A 26,304-nucleotide genomic window follows, 5' to 3' on the forward strand; every position below is an offset into this window, starting at 1 on the left:
TACCTGAAATAATATTAACTGATATAAAGAAGCAACTCCAGGAAGCTTTAAAGGAATTCCAACAAGAATAATCTCCCAGGTAAAAGAAGAAAAGATAAAAGTAATGAAAGACATGCTGAAAACATCTAAAGAAGACACAGATAAACAATTAGAGAAACAAAACCAAAAGAAGTAATCCCTGGATAAACAATATGAGAAACAAACAGAATACATAAAGCAGTTTCAAAGAGATATACAGGAAATTAAGAATTCCATTGAAAGTTGGCAAAACCACCTCAACAAAAGGGAAGACACAATTTCAGACCTCAAAGACAAGATCGCAGCTAGTGAACAGGAAAGGTAAGATCTCTTAAAAATAACAAGGAATCAGCAAATAAAAACTCAACAGCTGCAAGTTGATTCAAAGAAAAACAACATAAGGTTGATAGGGATAAATGAAAAAGAAGGGGACAACACAAACATTATCAAGAGTCTATTTACAGAAGTAATCGTTGAAAATTTCCCAAACATGAGAATGGAAACTGACATTGGGATTAGTGATCCCAATGTTATGGATCCAAAGATCCATAACAAAAATAAAACTACACCCACACATGTAATAATCACCATCTCAAAAATCCAACATAAAAATAGAAGATTAAAACCTATTAGAGAAAAGAGACAGATCACCTATAAAGAAAAACCTATCAGAATCAGGGCATACTTCTCAACACAAACAATGAAGTCAAAAAGAGCATGAAATGAAGTATTTCAGATCCTAATGCAAAATGATTTCCAACCAGTGTCCTTCAAAATGGATGGAGAAATAAGATACTTCCATGACAAAGAACAGCTGAAGAAATTCATGAATACCAAGCCATCGCTGCAAAGAATAATGACATTCTAGGTACACATAGGAAAAATTACTAAGCAAAGCAGACAATTAAACACAACGGAAAGATAAAGACGCAACAGCAGAAGGATAACATGTCAGCAACCAATATATAACAGATATAACCATTAAAGTAAATATCTCAATTCAACAATTAAACAATTAAAAGAAACACAAGCAGAATGGATCAACAAACAACATCCAAACATATGCTGTCTACAAGAAACTCATCTAACCCAAAACGAAACTCACAGAAGAAAATCAAAGGATGGAAAACAATACTTCACATAACAGGAACAGAAAAAAACTGTAAATTATTCTGTTTGCAGCAATGTGCACTTCAAACCAAGAATGATGCTAAGAGATAAAGAAGGTTGCTACATACTGGTTAGGAGTAAACTTCAAGAGGAAGAGATAACAATCTTAAAGATATATGCACCAAATTCCAAGTACCCCGTTATACGAAGCAAGTATTAATAGAAATGAAAAATCAAATTAGCAATAATATAATTGTAACAGGAGACTTTAACACACCATTGACACCAAGGGACACATCAACCAACAGAAAATCAGCAAAGAAATAACGGAACTGAATCACACCTGTGAAGAAATGGATTTGATAGACATATACAGAGTGTTCTATCCAACATCAGAATATATATTCTTCTCAGCAGTACATGGGACATTCTAAAAAATAGACCATACACTAGCCCAAAGAACATATTTAAATAAATGCAAAAGAGTTGAAATTATCCCATACATGTTATCAGATCATAGTGCCATGAAAGGAGCCAAACATGTTCACTGGAAGAACGACAGTCACTTTAATAAATGGTGCTGCAAAAACTGATTCTCCATATGCTGCAAACTAAAACTAGACCCATGCCTATCACCATGTACTAAACTAAAATTTAAATTGATTAAAGATCTGAATATTAAAACAGGAACACTAAATTTGCTGGAAGACAAATTGGGTAAAAATCTTGAAGAAATAGGGGTTGGTGGAGAAATCATGAACAGGAATCAAATGACACTGGAACCTCTTCCCAGAAACAATAACTGGGATCATGTCTGATTTAAAAGTTTCTGCATGCCGAAAGAAATCTCCAGCACAATGAAAAGAAAACTCACAAACTGGGAAAAAATCTTAGTGAACTGTTCCTCAGACAAAGGATTTCTGTCTAAAACATAGAAAGAAATAAAAAAAATCAGACCCCCAAAATTCAAAGACCCAACCAAAAGTGGGCATCTGAGATGAATACACAGTTTTCAGGTGAAAAAATACAAATAGCAAATAAATACATGAAAAAATGCTCATAATCATTACTCATTAGATAAATACAAATTAAAGCCACACTGAGATTCCATCTCACTCCTGAAAGAATGGCCAGGGTCAAGAATACTACCAACAACAAATGCTGGAGAGCCTGTGGGGGAAAAGGAACTCTCCTGCACTTTTGGTGGGAGTGTAGACTGGTACAAGCACTGTGGAGATCAGTCTGGGCATTCCTCAAAAGCTGGGATTGGAAGTCCCATTTGACCCAGCTATTCCACTTCTAGGCATATTCCCAGAAGAACTGAAAACATCATACCACAGTGATATATGTGCACCCATGTTTAGAGCAGCACAATTTGTAATAGCCAGATCTTGGGAAACAACCTAAGTGTTCATCAATTGAGGAATGGATGAAAAGTTGTGGTAATTTTATACAATGGAGTACTACTCAGCTATAAAGAATGATCACATTGAGATATTTATAAATAAGTGGACACAACTTGAGACCATACTTATAAGCGAAATAAATCAAGCTCACATGTATAAATATTGTATAGTCTCCCTAATGTAGGAAATGGTAAGAGTGTGCAAGAGTTCCTCTGTTTCCATTGGTTCTATCATATTGTATCTTATTGGATTGCACTATGTGTGATAGTATAAACAAATTTTCTATGGAAAATGAGATAATAGAAAAGCCATTGTTCGTTTTCTGTTATTTGGTTCAGAATGCCCTTAATACTTTCATTCTCTTGAATGGTTTTATACTATTTTGTTATGTTTGATACTATTGTATATGAAGTTATGCTCAGTTATTTCAAAGAAAGACATTAGGGTAGTAACTGTTAATTATGGGTTGTCTTCTGGTGGAATACTATGTTTCTTACATTGTTCTGTTCTGATCTGCTTTGTTATGTCCTGTTTTAGTTTAATCTCTTTAAAATAAAACAAAGAAAGTTGGGAGTAATAGATATGCTGAAATGTCACAACCATTATAAGCATTTAAAGAAAATATGCAGAAAATAACTATAATACTAATGAAAAATAAAAATAAATTTTAAACATCAAATGAGACACAAGAAATTATTAAACTACTTTTATCAGAGACAATATTTTTATAATTTTAATTATCTTCACCTACATATCTAATGAGATTTGTAGGGAAAAGATTTATACCAAAATTATACATATGCACATGTATATTCTGCAATAGCCAAAAAAACACAAGATACAGACCTATTTATGGGGCAGAAGAGTGAATATACAAGAAAAAAAAGAAGAAATTAAACTGGATATCTCACCAAAATATCTTACCACAAATGTATCAAAAGGTATAATGGAATTACCACTTTAAGAATTCTATCAGTATAAGGATGAAAGAAATAAAACAAACCTTATATATTCCTTTTTAAAAGGTCATACATCAACTTGGCAGTAACGTTTTCCCTATTCAATTATTTTTTTCAATCTTTAAGTTCAGTCACTTTCTGTCACAGCCCTATGTTCTACTTTGTGCACTGATGACCAAGAAACATTGAAGAATATAGTCAGTATGCTGGAAAAAGAAACTAAACAATTTCACACCAAGGAGTCAATATTCACAAAAATTATCAAGTGAAGATGAAATAAAGTCATTCTCAGATGAATAAAGAGTAGCAATTGGTTGCTAGTAGAACTATTCTACAAAATATACTAAATAAACTCAAGTTGAAAATAAATAAACAGACTAAAGGAACTCACATTGAAAGAAAGTGAAAGCAAACTCTAGCTGTCTGTAAGAGGCATCTTTTAGATTCAAAAGCAAACGCAGGTTGAAAGGTTAAAAAAAAGAGGAGATGATGTAAATAGTAATTATTAAAAAGCTAAGAAGGATATATTAATATCAAACAAAATGAGCTGTAAGCCCACAAATATTAAAAAACAAAAAACAAAATAGTGTTTCATACTTTATTTTTAATAGAATCACTATAAAAGTATATACACAGTCCCTAAAAAGCACCAAATAAAAATTGAGAAAATTAAAAAAAGAAAGTCTATCAAATGACCATTGATGATGCAATAGTCTACCCTCAATAACTGAAAAAACAACCAAATGAAAATATTAGATGTAGAAGACTTAACAATCTCATCAATCAATTCAACCTGACATTTAAAGAATATTAGACTTCAAAAAAGCAGAAAATATATTGATCAACAATGATTCTAACCACTGTATTTGATTCAGTTGTCTTCCAATTCATTTTGCAATCAGAATTGTAGAACGCATTAGGTTTGTGAACTGTGAGCATATACTTTTCAAGGACAAGATGAAACATTATCTAGGAAAGAACATATGCTGAATGATAAAGTAAGTCTTAAGAAATTTAAAAGGATCAAAATTATTCAAGGAATCATCTCTGGCATAATGAATTACATTAAGAAACAGTGATGGGAAGAAACAAGAAAAAGTTGAATATTTGTAAATTAGCATAATTGCAATTACTAGTCAAACAAGAAATCACAAAGTAAACTGACACAAAGGCAAACAAAAGCATTACAGATTGGAAATTATGTGATGCAGACAATGACTAAGGGGAAATTTATAAAGAACAATATTTTGAAGATGTCAACTCAGTAATTTAAGTTTCTACCTTTAAAACCTGGGGAAAATGTAAATTAAACATAATATAAGCAGAAGAAAGAAAAATCAGAGATTTGGATGTAACTCATGACAGAAAACAATAAAGAATCTGTTCTTTAAAAAGATTAATAAAATTGAAAAATTTTCATAAAATATTACCACGAAATAAATGACAGAAAAATAAATGATTAATCACCAAAATCAGGAATGAAAAACAAGGTGTCACCAACCACACTAAGAAAATTAAAGGGATTACATGAAAATACTACTTAGAAACTTTATGTCAATGAACTAAAAAACGTATACAAAGTGAACAAATTTATAGAAATATATAATTGTCAAAATAAATTGAGGAAATAGAAAAACTGAATAGATCTCTAATAATTAAAATAATTGAATTGGTAATTTAAAATCATTCCATTAATAAAAGCCCAGATCCAGATGTTTCGCTGGTGACTTTTACCAAATTTTCTTCTTAAAGAAGAAATATCAGCAATCTTACACAAATTCTTTTAGGAATAAAGGAACTGTAAACACTTCCTGAATCGTTCTTTGAGTTCAAAAAAATCACAAGAAAAAATGCATAATATAAGGAATGATTAAATTAGATGGTGAGTGTTTAAATAAAACATGATTACATTTAAGGACAAATTGACATTAATCACCCTCAAAATACTCCTCTTTACTTAAAGCACATTTATTTCTTCATTATTGCACTTTCTGAAGCTGTCCTGGAAGTCATTTTTCAAGAGTGTCTTTATTGGAAGTGTGATCAAAAAAACAGCACTGCTGCTGAATACTATTCAAAGGAAAGACAAGCTCACAAAAACACCACAATGAAACCTTATCCACCTTATTCACTAGATCTAGCATCAAAGACTTCTGGCTCTTCCACAAAGTCAAAATGATCATGAAAAATAAATGTTTTTAATTCATTCAGGACACTGAGGCAACCATGACAGTTAAGCAAAGACATTTATAAAAAACAGACTCCCAGAATGCTTCAGAAAATGTCAATAATTGTAGAATATGTGTTCAAAGAGACGGAGAGTATTTTGAGGAATATTAATCACAATGAGTCTTTTACTGCAACAATATCTTTTAAAGAGAATAAAACCAAGCAAAATAAAACAGAACAGAGCCAATCACAACAAAACAGTGAATGTGATACAGGACCTCAAAACCAAATAATAAGAAATCAACAATGACTACCACAATAACTATTTATCTTCACAGTAGCTGCCTATATCATCAGAAATAATAAAATCAAACAAATTTTTTTATAAATTTAAACATTCACCATAAGTTTTGAGCATGCCTCATCTATAGACCAATATCTCATAAACACAGGCAAAATTCCTTAACAAAATATTAACAAATTAAATCTAGAAAAACATCATAAGGTTTATATATCACTATCCACCATGACTAAGTAGGATTTATATTAAGATTTTAAATTTAGTTTTACATCTGAAAATCAGTTAATATAACAGGTATGCCAAATTAACAGTCTAAAAGGCAACACTACATAACTATCACAGTAGATACCAAAAGTAGACTTTGTAATCCAATTTGCACTCGTGATAAAAAGTCTCAACATACTACAGCTAGAAAAGACTTCTCTTAATATTAGAAAAATCAGCTAACATCTAGCTATTGTAAAAGACTCACTGTTTATCTTCTAAGTTCAAAAATGGCAAGAATGATCACTGTCACTACATCTGTTCAATATTGTACAGGTTCTAGCTAGTGCAATAAGGAAAAGAAGAGAGATAACAAAAAGAAGAAAGATGGCTGTCTCAACTTTCAGATTAAATGATCATGATGTAAATATTCTTATCTATGAACAAAAATGAAAAAAACGTTTAAAATGCTTCCGTTTCCAAGAATATTGGAACAAAAAATACAGAGATAAACTTTCTAGAAGTGCAAGAATCACACATTAAAAACAATAAAATAATTCCTAACAAAAATTAAGGATCCAAAAGAGATAAAAATATAATATTCATGAAATGTTTATGATAGCCTTTCTTCCTAAACTGATCTAGAGAATCAGCTTAGCCTCTATCAATATTCCAGCAGTTGGACAGAAGGTAAAGTTAATGGTAGAGTGTTTGCTTAGCACAACCAAAGCCCTGGGTTTGGGTGGTTTTGTTTTGTTTTGTTTTTGTCTTTCTCAGACAGGGTCTCGATATGCAGTTCAGGCTGGCCTTGAGCTCACTTTGTAGCCCAGGCTGGTCTGTAATTTGCAGTGATCCTCCTCCCTCAGCCTCCTGAGTGCTAGGATTACAGGCATGAGCCACCACAAGACCTGTGTTTGAAAAGAAAAAGAAAAGAAAAAGAAAAAGAAAGAGTCTAGCAGCATTTTTTTTTTGGAAATTGACATGTAGGTCTCAAACTTTATATAGGTACTGAAGCAAAGCTCTTGTAAATAAGGAGAGGAAGAAAAGTAGAAAGGAATGAGGAAAAAGAAGAAAACAGGTATATATTATGCACAGGCATAAATTCCCTATGACGAATGTGATCATGTTGCATATCAAAAGAGTGTCAAAATTAATTTTTATAAGTTTATATAGAAAAACAAAGGACCCAGAATATGTCAAAGCAATTTTGCAGATTGTTTTGTTTTGGTATCAGGAATCAAACCAGGGCCTCACACTTGTCAGGCAGGTGCTGTACCGTTGAGCTACATCCCCAAATGGTCAAATCAATTTTTAAAAAGAACAAAGTTGGAGTACTTTTAATACCCAAAACTTGGTTTTATAAAGTACCTAAAACATGTATTATCAACAAGTGCTTAGATAAGGAAAATACTGGAAATGAATAGAATATAACACAATATCTGCATGTATAGAAGGATCATGTGGTACCCCATAAACGTGTAAATTATGGTCAAGAGATGGTTTCATACAACAGAAAGCCACTCAGACATAAAGAAGCATAATCTCTCGAGGCTCTTATAGGTAAACAGATACAACTTGAGATCATGCTTATGGGTAATATGCATATGAGTAAACGTCACGTTATTTCATAGCATAAAAAACTGAAGGAGTTGGATCCAAAGTGAACATAGATATTATGAAAGGGATAGGGAGGAAATGTCTTAAAAAAAACCAAAGATGGTAACCCTTATAAATTTCCTTCTATCTTGTTTTGAACTCTTGTACTGTTTTCATAGTTTTATTAAGTTTGGTTTTATTCTGTCGTTTTGTTTGACTTTACTGTGTCTGATGGTATGGGCAGCTATTTTAAAGATAACAAGATATATTATGGAAGCTATTGTTGATTTCCTATTATCATGCTTTAAATTCCTGTAATGCTTTCATTCTTTTGTTTTGATTGACTTTATTGTTTTGTTTGATTTTTTTATGTCTGATGGTATGGACAGCTATTTTGAAAAAATAGACATTATGGTAGCCACTGTTGACTTCCTATTATCTTGTTTTGAAGTTCTGTATAGCTTTCATTGTTCTATTTCATTTTGTTTAGTTTTATTCTCTTCAAAAGAAAAAAAAGAGGTTGTTTTAACCAAGTTACAAAAGCAACTCATATTTACTACAAATAGTTTTACAACACTGGGCTATTCACAGTGAAAAATAAACACAAATTACCTCAAACATTACCTCAAAATGGAATTCAATCCTAATGTGACCACTGAAATTATAAAAATTCCTGAGAAAAGTCTCTTATCTTGAATTGCACCGATTTTTTAACTATCATTTTGTATCTTTTGAGGGAATATAATATCTAGAATGTACACCTTTTAAAATACAATTCAATAGTAGGAAAGTAAATGAAGCAGTTAAGTATTAGTGAAACATTTGACTGAACATTTGGCCAAAGAAGTGAAATCAAATGCTAATAAGCACCCTAAAATTGTTTAGAGTCAGTAGTCATCAGAGAAATATGAATTAAATTAAATTGTGAGTTAAAATACCAGACACTACAACTATTAGGATGGTATGGTTTAAAAGACTGACAATACATGTGGTTAAAACTAAAAAAGCCGAAGTCTCATGTTGTTAATCAAATAGAAAATGATACAGCCTCCTTGGAAGACCATTCATATCTTCTTTAAATGCCTATATATAGCCAGGCATGGTGGCATAGCCTGTAATCCCAGGGCTCAGGAGGCTCAGAAAAGAGGATTTCCTTGAGTTTGAGGGCATCCTGGGTTACATAGTGAATTTAAACCCAGTCTGAACTACATAATGAGGCCCTGTCTCAAAAACAATAACAAAACACATAGGTAGATAGAGAGAGAGATACAGATATTGACTATAAAACACAGCAATCTCTTATGAATCTTCCCAAGTGGAAAAATACCCATGAAAAGTGTTGTATGTAGATATTGATCGCAACGTTACTCTTAAGAAACCAAATCAGAAAACAACCTAATCAATGTCCATCATGTGAAAAGCTAAACAAACTGCATTGTATCTATGCAAGAGAATATTTTTCAGTAACAAAAATGAACTCCTGATATATGCTATAAATAGGTAAGTTTCAAAAATAAAAACTATGCCAAATCAATAACAATAAAAATATAGCATGTTGTCTTTTTGTTCATAGGCTTACAAAATATACCTACAGAAGGTATCTATAGCTATGAAAGTAGGACAGAGGTTGGAATAGAGACAAGGATTAACTACAAATAGGCACAGGAGAGTAAAAGTTTTCTAAAACTGCATTACTGTGATACTTGTACAATTATATACACTTACAAAAAGCCATTGCACTATACACTTACAAAAATATTCAAATGAATATAGAGAGCACCTTTACAACTGAAGACACAGTATGTTCAAAAGACTTGTTCAGCTTTTTTAATTTACTTAGATAAAGCTACTGGCAAAACAAAATTATTCTAATTTTAAATTAAGAACATTTAAATGAACACTGTAATCATTTAACAAAAGGGACTAATGTTTCCTTCTCAGAACCTACAACAATAAAACTAAATAATATTTGATATCTAATAGAAGGCTGTTGTAGGTTTAGGATTTAAATCTTGCTGACAAAAACTAAAACATGGTAAAAGATGCATTTTAAATACAAGGATACTGATAGAAGTTTATAGACTATATAATGTACATAGCTCACCATGTAATCTCAATGGTGCTCTCCACACAAAATGCAGTGACTATACAGTAACACAATAACAGCATTATATTTTAATTTTAATACTATAGATATTTTTAAAAGATGAAGATAAACACTGCTTATTTTCATCAAAATATTAATTTCTCCAATCTACTTTAAAGAGTAATCAGTGTTCAAATGGAGAAATGTGAGCAACACAAAAATTAAAATGAAAGATCTCAAATTGTTCTTACAATAGAAAATAAATTGTAGGTAATTTTGAATGAAGATATGTTTCATATTCTGCTAACATAATGAGAAAGGTGTAATGTCAAGTTGTCCATCACTAAAACAACAGTTCAATATCTGAAATCTCTAATAGAATATTAAGATCTCAATAGAGAAGAAACACTCATATTTCCCAATGTAAAGTTGAAGTAGAAAAATATATTCTTGACAGCCAACTGAAACTTGTCTTTCAGCAGTTTCATTATGGTATCACAAATTTAAAAATACATTTAAACTGTTTCAATCATTATGTCATAAAAAGATTGGCAGTTGTCTAAAATGATAAAGAAACATTTTGAAAAGAGATATTCATACTTAGTTCTTGTTTTTTCCTAGTATTTATTTGCAACAGCTAATCAATAAAACATAGGTAAGGATATTTCTGAGGATTAAAAAAAATAGGATCTTTGTTATGCTCCTCCTCAATGCTAACCCTGAAAAGTGAAGATGAATAATAATACTATTGTTCTGCTTTACAATGATATATTTCAAATGTTGGGTCCCTTCCGGGGTGTTACTAAAGTTCTTTGAAGCACTTCCACTAGCCAACAACAAAAATGTTAAAGTAACTCATTTTATTCATTGTTTTCAAAATCTATTGCTACTTCAGTGTGTGCCTATTAATCTATTTCATTTCACAAGTCACTGCAAAATAAGTGAACATGAAAAATATTAATAGAGAGCTAAAGAAAACTTGATTCCAATTTTTTTTAACTCTACAAAGGAGACCAGGGATATAAAAACTATCATACTATGTGAATGAAAAGTAGACTTAAACAGAGCTCCTATCAGATTTGTAAGAAGGCATATTCTTGTCCTTTCTAAGGAAAAAAACAGAGCGTAATCTCTGTTTTGTTAAGATATCATGAGCTGGTGTTTCTCTAAACTTATTAAACATATTGATATTCACTACTTTGTTCTATAAGGCAAGAAGTGAGTAGGGGAATGAGGTAGAAAGAACACTACAAGTGGAAAAGAATACTAATAATAATAGTGGTAAAAGTAATAATAATGACTATATATTCATTATTAACCATACAGCTGAACATGCTAAAAATTTTGAATGGATTATGTCATTTAATCCTCACACATCTTTCTCTGTAGGAAGTCTAAGATTTCAGAGAATGAATTTAATTTAGTCTTGAAAATAGGAGGAATTTTTCATAATTAGGCATATTCACTCTGTCATTTCTTTAAGAATGTATCTGACCTCACAAAATCATGGGAATGAGATAAAGCTTTATTCATACAAACTGACCTTGCATAAGTGTATTAAACTGACCTCAAATAAACACCATACATTAATAATAACTTGTAAAAGAATAAAAATATTCAATTATTCATTTAGGATTATTTCCAGATGGACATCTGACATTCAGAGAATAAAAAGATTTAATCTCTTTCCCAATCTATTGATACTTTCCCCATATATCATGACCCTGCTTACAGTCAAGACAAGAAAGTTATGTGCCACTGTTCTCATCTATCTTTAAGTATGTTCCACTCCATACAAACCATCACATCAGTTTTCATGGGTTAGATTTGTATGACTAAATATTAAAACCTAGACTGCCCACTAGACTGCAGCAAATTTTTTCTCAAATTTACCACAATGCAGGGCCAGGGATTTAGCTCAGCGGTGTAAGTGCCTGCCTAGCAAGCATGAGGTCATGAATGTGTTCCCCAGTACAAAAAAAAAAAAAAAAAAAAAAATTACCACAATGCTTTGGAACTCAAAGGAAATTTCCAGTTTTCAGAAAAATATTAGCTCTCAATGACATGCAAAGAAATCACAAATTAGTATGAATTTCTAATTCAGTCTTTATAACTGGCATATCTTGTTTTTTTTAATAATTTACTCATATTTAATGCCTTATATTAGACAAGAACATGATGAAGAAGTGGAGCTTAAGGAAAGATGAAAAAACAAAAAGTTAAATGGTGAAAAAAGAAAAAGGTAGGGCGGTAAGAACACAGGCAGCACAAATGAGGACTTACAGACTTGGAAGAGACCAAGAGACAGGATCAAACCCTTGTCAGGCTGTCTGGAAGTTTCCTCTGATCTCAAGACTGCTGAATTAAAACTGCCTTGGATTACTGAGACAAACGTCTCTCAGGGACATGCTTGTGACTGGTGGCCAACATTTTCATGTTTACAGCCATGTTCACAGCAAGATCAAGATGCAAATCCTTTGGAGTTAGAAAAATGCCTTTCTGTTGGCTTAGTTTTTCACCACGATACTCACAAGCATGTGCTTCTTCTATTCAAACAGTTATCCTGTGACTATCATCACAAAACAACAAAGATCACAGTTTCTCAAAGCTTTTTCAGTTTAATCTAAAAATGTTTTACGAACCTTCTCTCAACCAGGAAAGTCAGCTGGCAGCTGGGGGGAGTCCATGTGCCATCCAAGCCCCGGGAGACTTTAAAATCATCACTCCCAGAGCTCAAGGAACCGCCCAGCTCCCAGGCACACTAGACTAGCCTTGGGAGGTTTTGTGGACCCACTGTACTACATCCAGCAACCTTCTTCAAGCATGGGAGTTGAGAGCAGGTGAAGTGAGTTCCAGGGCATTGGTCTTTGGCAGGGGAGAGCTTTAGCCAATCATTCATAGTGGTTAGGTGCTGGTCCAGCTACCGGGGAAAACTAGGGTGGCACAGGAGAGCCAGAGCGCCTGACAGGACCATATTCAGCAACATCCATTCAATCCCAGGAGTGCATGGCATAGGAGACGGTTTCCAACACATCCAGGGAAAGCCTTGAAACACAGAAATATAGGAGAATGACCAAAAAAAGACCAAAATGCAATCTGAAACCTCCAGCCCATCCCAAGAAATGCTAGGAGCCATGTACATAGAAGAAAATACATGCCATACAACTGAAATACCTGTAAAAATAGCAACTGAAGTAACAAAGCAACTCCGGGAAGCTTTAAACAAGAAATTTAAACAAGGAATTCAAACAAGAAATAATTTCTCAGGTAAAGGAAGAAATGATAAAAGTAATGAAAGAGATTCTAAACACATCTAAAGAAGACACAGTTAAAAAATTAGAGGTACAAAATAAAAAGATAGAATCCCTGGATGAACAATATAAGAAACAAACAATACATGAAGCAGATTCAAAGAGATATACAGAAAATCAAAAATTCCATCGAAAGTTGTCAAAACTGACTCAACAAAAGTGAAGATAAAATTTCAGACCTCAAAGACAAGATTGCAGCTAGTGAACAGGAAAGGAAAGTTCTCTTAAAAATAACAAGAAATCAGGAAATAACAATTCAACAGCTGCAAGATGATTTAAAGAAAAACAACATAAGATTGATAGGTATAAATGAAAAAGAAAGGGACAACACAAATGCTATCAAGAGACTATTTACAGAAGTAATAGTTGAAAATTTCCCAAACATGAGAATGGAAACTGACATTAGGATTAGTGAAGCATATAGAACTCCAAATAGCCACAACAAAAATAAAACTACACCCAGACATATAATAATCAACATCTCAGAAATTCAACTTAAGAATAGAATACAAAAATCTTCCAGAGACAAAAGACAGATCACCTATAAAGGAAAGCCTATCAGAATCAGGGAAGACGTCTCAATAAAATGAAGTCAAAAAGAGCATGGAGTGAAGTATTTCAGATCCTAAAGGAAAATGATTTTCAACTTAAACTGATATACCCTGAAAAACTGTCCTTCAAAATAGATGGAGAAGATACTTCCATGACAAAGAATAGCCGAAGAACTTCATGATCAACAAGCCAACCCTGCAAAGAATACTGAAAGACAGTTTAGATGCACGTAGGCAAAAAACCACTAAGCAAAGCAGACAATTAAACAAAACAGAAAGATAAAAATGTACCAGCAGAAAGACAACATGTCAACAATAAACCAGTATATAATAGTTATAACCATTAATGTAAATGGTCTCAATGCACCGATTAAAAGAAACAGACTGGCAGAATGGATCAAGAAACAACATCCAACCATATGCTGTGTAGAAGATACCAATATAACCTAAGAGGACACTCACAGATTGAAAGTCAAAGGATGGAAAACAATATATCACGGTACAGGAACCCAAAAAAAAGTGGGGGTAGCTCTTCTGTTTGCAGACAATCTGAACTTCAAACCAATAATGATCAGAAGATATAAAGAAGGTCATTACATACCGGTTAGAGTAAAAGTTCAAGAGGAAGAGATAACAATCTTAAAGATATATGCGCCAAATTCCAGAGCATCCAGTTATATAAAGCAAGTATTAATAGAAAGAAAAAATCAAATTAGCATTAACACAATTATAACAGGAGACCTTAACACACCATTGACACCAAGGGACACATCAACCAACAGAAAATCAGCAAAGAAATAACAAAACTAAATCACACATGTGAACAAATGGACTTGATAGATATATGCAGAGTGTTCCAACCAACAACATCAGAATATATATTCTTCTCAGCAGCACACAGGACATTCTCTAAAATAGACCATATACTAGCTCACAAAACATATTTAATTAAATGCAAAAGGGTTGAAATTACCCCATGCTTGTTATCAGATCATAGTGCCATGAAAATAGAAATTAATGATAAGAGAAACTGCAAAAACCCCATAAACACATGGGAATTGAGTAATACACACTTGAGCAATCAGTGGGTCACAGAGGAAATTAAAGAAGAAATTAAACAATATCTAAAAAAACAAAAATTCAAATACAACTTACTAGAATCTGTGGGGTGCAATGAAACAGTGCTCAGAAGAAAATTTATTGCACTGAGTTCCCACATCGGGAAAAAAGAACGAATACAAATAAACAAACTGATGTTACACCTCAAACATCTAGAAAAAGAAGAGCAAGTCAAGCCCAAAGCCAAAAGAAAGGATGAAATTACAAAAATCAGAGCAAAAATTAATTCAAGACAGACTAAGAAAACAATCCAAAAAAATCAATGAATCACAGAGTTGGTTCTTTGAAAGAATAAATAAAATTGATAAGTCCCTAGGCGACCTTATTTAAAAAAGGAAAGAAACAGCTCAAATTCATGAAAGAAGGAATGAAAAAGGTGAAATCACTTCAAACTCTGTGGAAATACAGAAGATCATGGACACCTATTTCAAAAACCTCTACTCTGATAGGTTCCATAACACAGAAGAAATGGACAGATTCCTAGAAACAGATGAAATACCAAAGCTAGGCAAGAAGATGAAAAACTGCTAAATAACCCAATCTCTATTAATGAAATTTTGGAAAATGTAATTAAGTCCCTACCTACAAAGAAGAGCCCAGGCCCAGACGAACTGAATTCACTTCGGAATTATACAAGAAATACAGAGAAGATTTAATACCGACACTCTTCAAACTCTTCAATGAAATTGAAAGGGAGACAATTCTTCCTAAGTCAATCCTGGAAGCAAATATTACTCTAGAACCAAAACCTGAGAAAGACCCAACTAAAAAAGAGAACTACAGACCAATCTCCCTAATGAACACAGATGTAAAAATCCTCAATAAAATATTGGCAAATAGGATGCAGCAAATCATCAAGAAAATTATACACTGCGATCAAGTGGGATTCATCGCAGGCATGCAGGGGTGGTTTAACATACGTAAATCAATAAATGTAGTCCACCATTTCAATAAAGTCAAAAGTAAGAATCAAAGGATCACTTTTATAGATACAGAAAAAGCTTTTGATAAGGTCCAACACTCATTCATGATAAGAACCGTACAGAAAATTGGAATACATGGTCCTTACCTCAATATGATAAAGGCCATCTATGACAAACCAACAGCCAGCATCATATTAAATGGCCAAAACCTCAAGGCTTTAACCTTAAAATCAGGCACAAGACAAAGAGGTCCTTTATCACCACTTATAATTAACATAGTACTGGATACACTAGCCAGAGCAATTAGACAAGAGAAAGAAATGAAAGGGGTAAAGATAGGAAAAGAGGAAGTTAACATATCATTATTTGCAGATGACATGATACTCTACATAGACCTCCAAAACCCCACTGAAAGACTCCTAGATATATATAATAAACAAATTCAGCAGTGCAACTAGATACAAAATCAATACTCAAAGATCAACAGAATTTCTATTCACTAACAACAATATCACTGAGAGAGAAATAAAAGAAGCCACACTCTTCACACTAACATCCAAAAAAATGAAATACTTAGATATTAACCTCACAAAAGACCAAAAGACCTATACAGGGAAAATTATAATACTCTGAAAAAAGAAATCAAAGATCACAGGAAATGGAAAGACATCCCTTTTTCATGGATAGGAAGAATAAATACTGTAAAAATATCCATTCTCCAAAAACTGTTATACAGATTCAATGCAATTCCAATGAAAATACCATCAACATACCTCATAGATCTAGAGAAATCATTGCTAAAATTCATCTGGAACCAGTAGAGACTTAAAATAGTAAAGACAGTACTAAGCAGCAAAGGCAAGACAGGGGGCATCACAATCCCTGACTTGAAGTTATACTACAAAGCAACTGTAGGAAAATCAACATGGTACTGGAATAAAAACAGAGCCAAAGATCAATGGATTAGATTAGATGATACAACCACATCTAGCAACACACTCAACCACCTCCTCTTTGATAAAGGGGCCAAACATGTTCACTGGAAGAACGACAGTCACTTTAATAAATGGTGTTGGGAAAACTGGCTCTCCATACGCCAAAAACTAAAACTAGACCCATGCCTATCACCATGTACTAAACTAAAATCTAAATGGATCAAAGATCTGAATATTAAAACAGAAACACTAAATCTGTTGAAAGACAAATTACGTAAAACTCTTGAAGACATAGGGGTAGGTAGAGAATTCATGAACAGGAATCAATCCACACGGGAAATATTTCTCACAATCAATAGCTGTGATCACATCTTATTAAAAAGTTTCTGCATGTCAAAAGAAATCTCCAGCATGGTGAAAAGAAAACCCACAACTGGGAAAAAATCTTAGTGAACTATCCCTCAGACAAAGGACTTCTGTCTAAAACATTGAAAGAACTAAAAAAAAGTCAGACCCCCGAAATTTAAAGACCCAATCCAAAAAGGGGCATCTGAGATGAATACACAGTTCTCAGATGAAGAAATACAAATAGCCAATAAATACATGAAAAAATGTTCATCATCATTACTCATTAGAGAAATGCCAAGTAAAACAACACTGAGATTCCATCTCACTCCAGAAAGAATGGCCAGATTTAAGAAAACTACCAACAATAAATGCTGGAGAGGCTGTAGGGAAAAAGGAACTCTCCTGCACTGTTGGTGGGAGTGTAGACTGGTACATCCAGTGCAGTGTAGACTCCTGCACTGTTGGTGGGAGTGTAGACTGATTAGTCTGGAGATTTCTCTAAAAGCTGTGTTTGGAAGTCCCATTTGTTCCCGCTATTCCACTCCTAGGTATGTTCCCAGAAGAATTGAAAACACCATACCACAGTCATATATGCGCACTCATCTTTATAGCAACACCATTTGTAATAGCCAGATCTTGTAAACAACCTAAGTATCCATCAACTGAGGAATGGATAAGAAAGATGTGGTATTTTTATACAATGGAGTACTACTCAGCTATAAAGAATGATCACATTCATATATTGACAAATAAAAGGACACAACTTGAGACCATACTCATTAGCAAAATTAATCAAACTCATGTATATAAATACCAGATAGTCTCCCTAGTATTAGAAATAGTAAGAATACATAGGAGTTTATGGTAATCATGATTCCCCATTACATTCTTTGAAGCCGTATAATGTCTGCATTCATTAGTTTGAATGGTTTAATCCTAGTTTGTTTGAATTTATTATCTGTGATAGTATGAACAGCTATTTTGAACAAAACAAAACAATAGAATTGCCAGAGCTCAATTAGCATCATCTTCCTCTGAAGTCCTGCTATGCTTTGGTTTTTCTGTTTCCTTTGGTTCTATCATTCTATCATGTTATATCTTACTGGATATTATGTGTGATAGTATAAACAAATTTTCTATGGAAAATGAAACAATGTCATAGCCATTGTTCATTCTCTGCTATTTAATTCTGAAAGCCCTTTAATGCTTTCATTGTCTTGAATGGTTGTATACTGTTTGGTTATGTTTGATACTATCGCATATGAAGCTATGCTTAACTATTTCAAAGAAAGAGACATTATGGGGGTTACTGTTAATTAAGGGTTGTCTTGTAGTAAAATGCCATATTGCTTGCATTGTTCTAATCTGATCTGCTTTGTTATGCCCTCTTTTGTCTAAATCGCTTTAAAATTTAAAAAAATATAATTAAAAAATAAAAAATTTTTAAGGTCATGTGGTTATTTATTAACTCTTGGCATTTTCTTAATGGCAGTGGTGGCAGTTCACTGGTGTTAAGTACATAGACAAAACAGGTAAATAATGAAAGCCTTCAAGTGTTATACTAAGAAATAAATATGTTTAGTTATTGTAAAATAGCATTTCTTAGGAAAGTGAACTAAAGAATTATGGACTTCAGGTAGGATGGAATAATCTAATAATAAAAAGCTATTATGGGAAATAGTACATGTCAAAGGTCAAATTTATAATTTTTAAGCCAGACTTTCTTTCTACTTTTTATATTTTAAAACAACACATATTGGAAATTTGGTGATATACTAATTAGAAGATGGTATTCATCTAGCTAAGACAATTTAGGACAACTGTAACTTCTCGGACCAAAGTAGAAGAGTAGAAAGAAATGTAAATGTAAGGATGAGCAGCTTATTATCCATTTCTAACTAAGAATCTTGCCTATAACTTGATTTTTAAACTGACAGGAACATGTTTAAATAATAATTGTATTTTCTCAATGAGCACAGTTCCTTATTACTGGAATTGGCAAGGGGCTTTGACTGATTTGAGTCATGATTTAATTATGTCTATTTCTTACCCTGTTATAGAAATTAAATGGAAATGCAACACAAATGAAATATAGGGTGAAAACTCCAAGTAAATTTATATTGAATTGATGTTTTCAAAACTATAAGACATAAAACAAACAGCATTGGTTGTAACATAGTGTGGTTCAGACATACTTTCAAAAATACGGACTTCAATTCTGAAGCCCAAAACTACATAAACTCTCCTAGCTAAATGCTGAACTTCCATAAAACCGTGCTGGCAGCTTCAATAGTCTCTAAATTAAACAGCTACAACAATTTCAGTTTAAAAGCAATTATAAATGTGGGAAAAATACATATTTTATAAGTTTTCTCCATGCTAAAATCCATCAAAATGGGCAGTAATTACTGAACATATACATATATATATATATACATATATATGAATTTCACATTAAGATACTTTCAAAATGTGATTAAACAACTGTAATAATTCATCCAGACTAAAATATCTAAATATGCCAAACTGAAACCTGTATTTTCCACAAGTAATTTTCCACAAGTAAAAATGTATTTTCCTACATCACTTAATTCAGTCATTGTGAATAAATATGCATCATCCCATTTCTCTCATATACTTTTTAAAAAATGTTTACATCAGCCATTTGACTGGACTATGCACAAAATAGTGCCAGTGCACTTCAAAATTTTAGAATTTAATCAATTATGAAACCGGTACTGCATTAAATCTTCAAAAACTCCTCTGATTCTTCTTTTAGCGGCTATTTGCCATTTATTTATTGCAAACACTCCAGAATATGTATAGGTTATAAGTGTTATGGTTTAGATTTAGAATTTCCCTCCAAATTCTCATTCATTCAAAAGTGGAGCTTTTGGAAGTAGATTGGCTTATGAGTGTGGATAAGTGTACTATTGCAAGATGGCCTAGATACAGCCTGGTCACTGGAGGCTGAGTCCTGACCTGAAAGAGCATTTCCCTCCCCAATTACTCCCGTCTCTCTGTTGCCTGGAACCCATATCCCTCTGCATGCTGTTGCCACCTTAAACCCTGCTGACTAGGGACTGAAATCTCAAAAAATTGTCAGCAAAAATAAACTTCTCTTTTAAATAGTTGGTGTCCCCATGACAAAAAAAATTGACTAAGAAATTAAATTTGTCATTATTTTTGTAATCTTGCCTATCTTTAGGTCACAGAAATCTGTTTATTTCCAGAAACTAATAGCTTCCCCTAAGTACTTGAAAACAAACCGAGTAGCCAAAATTTATTCAACCTGACAGAAAATGTTCAAAAGACACTTTATTCAAAACTGAATGATAATATATTCAAATATCTATCTTAAAAATTGATATAATTTCCTTTTAATAACGAAAAGGTATTATCAAAAATAAGAAGTCACTGATGAATCTTTTTATGTTTTACATTTTAGCATTTTTTTACATTTTAGCATTGCCTTTTCAAAATATTTTTTCTGAGGAACACAATGTGTGCTTAAGTCTAACTACCTTAAGATTTATTTGTAATGTGTTTTCTTTAGCTATTTATAATTTATAACTCAAATTTCCCAAAATGAATTCAAAGAAATCCACAATAAAGATACTTAGCAGTCACATTATTCTCTCAAGGTTATGCTCTGAAAGGAATGAATCTCTATTTCAATACTAGAAAATAATTAAAAGTATTAAAACAGTTAATCCCAACATTTGAGGAATATATTGTACTATAAATTAAGGTAAATGTAGGATGTAAACCAAGTTTTCCTAGATTATGAAATTTAGAAGAAAATATATTCATCGTACAGCTTAATTTTCACCTACATTTATTTAAAGATAAGATAAATGGTCAAGACCCACAATGCTGAAGTCAGTCTTAACATTTCTCTCACAGTCTGACTTCAATCAGTGGAACTATTCATGAGTTTATATTAGATTTTTAGCAAGTCCTATCATTTTCATAATTGCTATGAAATGTCTTCTTTTTATGTGCTGAAATAAATTAATGAATGATGCAGACGCTCATTCATTGGGAGTATAATGGCTGGGAGCAGGGCCAAATCTTTATACATACATCTGGGGACAAGTAATCTTCTAAATGGCACTTAAAACTCTCTTGCCTAAATACAAGTACAGCCAGCAAGTTAATTTATCAAAATAATTATCCATTCTGCTATTTACTATCACTCATCTCAAATTCAGGCCTACTTTACTCACCTTGTCTTTATTTTCAGTACTAGAAGCCTCAGGCTTGGTCCTAATCACAAATGGGGTGGACAGTCGCAGAAGGACCCTCTCAAAGGTGGCATCGACCTTTGGAGAAACAATCTCAAAGCAGTCCTCAAACTTGAGCACTTTGTGAGTGTCACAGCGGAGTTGCTTTCTTAGACCTTCCCCCAGCTGAAGGACTGACATGTTGGGATCAAACATCAAGTGAAAAGGGAAGGCTCTACAGAAGGTGCTGATGCTAATCCTAAGGTCCGCTGGAACTTGGGAGGTTCCCTGTGGAAGATTCTTCGTGACGTTGGTATTTTCACATTCTTTGATCAGGAAAGTAAGACAGTTACAGTTGCCTGGGTTTGAACCATCAGAGCACAGCTTCTCATGTGCAACCTGTTCCACTTCCACATCCAGGTGATAGATCTTCTTTCCTGCAGCTTTAATCATCCCCAGCATTGCAAACCCCACAACATGGTGAGGATGGTAGTAGTGGAGCATAAGCGACCCTTCAGGAAGCTCTTTGCATAGAAAAGATGGTGACTCCAGAGTAGCCTGTTTTCCAAAAGAAGTTCTAATGTGTTCCAACAAAGCATCAAACCCATTAAAAAAGTCCTGCAATGTGCCACCTACAGCTCGAAGAACTCGCTCATTTTCATCAAAGCATATCTTAAAGAATTCCTCTCCAAATCTTTCTTGAATTTCCTCAAACTTCAAACCTAAAGGTAAATGAGAAGTAAATGTTAGTAACAGAGAATATAAGTGACTGAGTCATAACTTTCAAAGTATTTATCATTTTATGCTCCCCAACTACTGAATTGAAATCTAGAAAACCAATGTCTTTATTGCAGGCAGCGAGATGAATGCTCATTGAAGAAAAGATTAAATGTTTCAATTTTAATAAATTTTGAAAATTTTAAAAAGCGTTTATCAAGAGGTAATTAGTGCGTGAATCAACAGAGCTATTTCTCCCAGGCTCAGAATTTCACACATAGATTAATTCATTTACTTTTGAATCAGAGAAAGTAAACTTTAATTCATGTTTTGCGTGCTTCTAAAGTATTAATGAGAATGAATATTTGCTCATTGTTTTTAAACATATTCTAATTCTAGATCACTTCTGCTTTTGTTGTAAAATTAAGTGAAGATACAGATTATTCCCAATATGTCCTCTGCACCTGCACATGCAAAGCTTCCCCCTTTATCAACCACCAGAGTAGTATATTTGTAAAATAAATGAATCTACCCTGATTCATCATTACTACCTATAAAGTAAGCAGTTACATAAGAATTTGCTCTTTATGTTTTGACACAAAGTCTTTGTGTAAGCCAGGCTGGCCTCAAATGATAACTTGTTCTTTTTCTAACAATTTCTCCAATATTACGGAATTCCTAAGATGTCTTTATATTACATTCATATACCATCTATATTACCATCTGACTTATCAAAATTCATTCATCAGGTAAAAAATATCCAAAGAGTCGGGGCTGGGGATTTAGCTCAGTGACATAAGCACCTGCCTGGTAAGTGCGAGGTCCTGAGTTTGATCCCTGGTACCAAAAAATAATATTGGATAAATATATATATATATATATATATATATATAGATAGATAGATAGATATAGATATAGATATATATAGATATATATATATACATATACACAAAGAGGGGATCTGTGGTACCACAGTAAGGCAGAACATTGAACTACCAAGTAGAAACACAGGAATAGTGTTAGTAGTCTCACAGGTAATCACGCAGGTCAGCTAGACCTCAAAGAGAAAAAGACCTAAAAGAAATTTAAAATGGCAGAACTTGGAATTATTTGTATTTTTCAATGAGAGACAGACAGACAGAGAGAAGCCAAGAGTAAAGTACATATTGATCAGACAGAATTAAGGTCTGTTTTTTCAACATACTTATTTCCAGATGGCCTGGCAAAAGGGGCTGGGGGTTTAGCTCAGCGGCATAAGCGCCTGCCCTGAAAGCAGGCAGTCATGAGTGACTTCGATCCCCGGTACCGATAAAAAGGAAAAAGACAAAAAAAAAAAAAAGGAATTCTACCTTGTAGCACTAAAATTACAATGAAAACAATGCATAAGTAAATGCACACAACTCATTACAATTTAGAGCAAGATCACAGATGAACTAGTGAGACTCACTGTTGAGAATGATCTGATGACAATTACTGAGGGAATTTATGCTTCAAAAAAGAGTAGAGAATACATAGAAGAGCTGAGTTTGTAAGCTAAAGGTAACTTCAACGGTCACTATTACTCTTCCTTTGACTTTAACTGAAACAAGCACATCTACTTATATATTCACATTTTCTTATCTAGTCTAATTCATTTTATGAGAAAATCCTGAAAAGCTGGAAGGACTGAAAAATGACAGAAGCATACCTAACTAACACCCAGAAAATATAGGCTGTCTGTGGTTTGGTTTGCTGTTCCTAGCATTATCATCCCCTTAATTTTCTCTCTATTCAGAAGTAAGATAATAATAGTCCTAAAATATAATAAATGTATTTCAAGAGCTTACACAGGTCTAAGAGTTGTGGCAGCAAAATTAAGAGTTCTTTTCACATATGCTTAAAATCAATGTGAAATGAAAATACAAAAACTTAAAAGAGAGTCCCTTTATTAAGACACACTTTACATTAATTGTGGTTTCATAGATTTGGTGTTCAAGGCTAGCTGAGAAAGTCATCTGTTAAGATAAAAACATTCCATGCATTTTACATTGCTATGGGATTGCTCTTCAGCATATGCTGCATTTATTAACATTAACACCAGCTATAGTTGCTAATAATAGAATAAATCTGCCCAGTTATCTAGTAAGGAGAGAGAAAATAAGATAGATAATATTCACTGAAATTTGGTTCTTTCTGTGACTGCTGTGTTGAAACTGCTTTCAGAATTATTAAAATCAGTGTACACTGTTGTGTCCTTATCTCAGTTAACCTTGTCTGTTACTTTTCCTTAGCTTTGATGCTATCATTTCTTCCTTCTAAAACTCTTATCTCTTTTAGTTCTCAAATACATACCCTCCAGTTTGATATTTGAAAATTCATATTCATTTCCTTCACTGAAACTTGTTTCTAAGCCAAATCCATACATCACCATTACTAGTTATTACATTGCAATTAAAAATTTATACACAAATTAAAGCTATAGCTACATTCAATGATGGTGCTCTTTGTTGCTATTAAACTTTTTAATTATGAAATTCTTCTGAAAAACTAAATTCAAAGTAAAATTCCTATAACTTGGATATCTTTGCTGAGCAGCATTATTTTATATTCACTAAAAATATTACATAGATTTTGTCTAAAGTTTGAAAAACTATCTTTCAAGGGCTTAGTGTTTATAAGCAGAGATTAAAAGAATTATTTCTAACTGGAATTTCTCCTAACACTGAAATACCCTCACAGTTATTAAGTGAAGAACACAGACATATAAAAGACAATAGAGTAAGCTCATGTTTTATCCCTGATAGTAGAATTTTAAATAATCATCCAGAATGTAACCAGTAAATAAATACATGAGACAACAAAATAAAAGCTCTGGATATAGCAATCTAATCAACTAGCAATACTTGTGTTCTGAAAAAATATCCCTGCATTTTAAGACACATGGACTGTTTTATTTCAAATAATGCCTTTAAGGCCCACAGGATGTTGTCATGGATATTCAGTAACTTTTATAACACTGAAATAAAATTATTTTAGATAGTATATTTAAATACAATACACATGAATTCTATTTAAACTGTAATATTCAATTAACTAATAAATATTTTTATTCCTACAATTATTAAACATCATAAGATCAGAACAGAAGAAAATAATTCTTAAAGTTTTAAAAGTTAAAACTAGAGAACAATCATTTCAACTTTAGCAAATTGATTCATATACTATGAATCAATAGCTAGTACTTCTATTTTAAATCTTATCTCAAATATCAGAAAGCACAAAGCTGTTCAGCTCAGACAATTGCTGCAGTTTTGACTCTCAAGTTTCTGCCTATATATAATTAACACAAACCCCTATTTAACAATAAATCAATTGAAATATATATACTTTTCATCTCCTCACATCACAAGATGTTAGAAAGCTTGACACCTGAGTCTATAAGAATACATTTCTCCAAGAGGTAGAATTTATAATACTGCTCTCATTAATGGGTAAGTTTAAACTGCCATTAATTCACCCTTCTTAAAACATGAGTGGCCTAAATACTGACATCTTTTAGCTCTAAATGAAATATAGTCTGTTCCTTCATGAATGGTCTATTGTCTCTTACCTGCTATCCCATCTCACCTCAGACCATGCATTTCTTAAAGATGTGGATCTCATCCAAGGGTCCTGAATTACCTAGCACTAGTATAATACCTTGGCATGGAGAGTATCACTCTTGTACATAAACAACACATTTGTTTAAGTATTTGTTTGAAAAATATCATCAAACTTTTAAGGCCCCAGTTGTACCACATTGAGGATATCAAGACAAAATTTTGTTGTGGTTGTGGTTGTTGGATTTTTTTGTTTTATGTTTTTGTTTTCCCTTCATGCCCCTACTAGATCATTACAATACATTGTGATTGGGATACCACAGGGACAAGCAGGAGAAATTCAGAAGGGTATGAAAAGAGAACATCACTTCTGCATAAGGAAATGTGTGAAGAGAACCTTAAAGGAAAAGCAAGTCTTTAAAAATCTAACCAGGAAGGGAAGAGCCCCCAGAAGACACACTATGTGGAATACGGAAGGAGGAAGTTAAGAGAGCTCAGAATGGTCAGGGAAGAGAAGGTAATAGTATAATGGCTGGCAAACAGGAGAGAGGCTGAAGAATTAAAGAATCAGCATTGCAGAAGTTGTTCTTGAGATCACCAAAACTAGAGTCCAGAACACCAGTCAGAGACTCAACCACTCTTGCATTCTGCATGCACCTAAAACCAGCACCACGTGAATGATGCCAAAGTCTGCTGCCAGCTGGAGCAGTAGTCAGGCTTCCTCCTCTCATGGCTGTAGGGATGGAG

The 26,304-nt window shown here is 33.0% G+C and overlaps 1 protein-coding gene across 1 annotated transcript in view; it reads right to left on the reverse strand.

The window, feature by feature from the left end:
* Gucy1a2 (guanylate cyclase 1 soluble subunit alpha 2) overlaps nt 1–26,304 on the reverse strand; it is a 291,599-nt gene that overhangs the window by 208,243 nt on the left and 57,052 nt on the right. The window contains exon 4 of the mRNA XM_063256136.1: nt 21,266–21,984. Within this exon, the coding sequence (XP_063112206.1) occupies nt 21,266–21,984 (719 nt within the window). The remainder of the gene's footprint in view (nt 1–21,265; nt 21,985–26,304) is intronic.

Source organism: Cavia porcellus, unplaced genomic scaffold, assembly GCF_034190915.1.
Source record: "Cavia porcellus strain 051 isolate PalLab524CR breed Dunkin Hartley unplaced genomic scaffold, mCavPor4.1 scaffold_9, whole genome shotgun sequence".
NCBI classification, from domain to species: domain Eukaryota; kingdom Metazoa; phylum Chordata; class Mammalia; order Rodentia; family Caviidae; genus Cavia; species Cavia porcellus.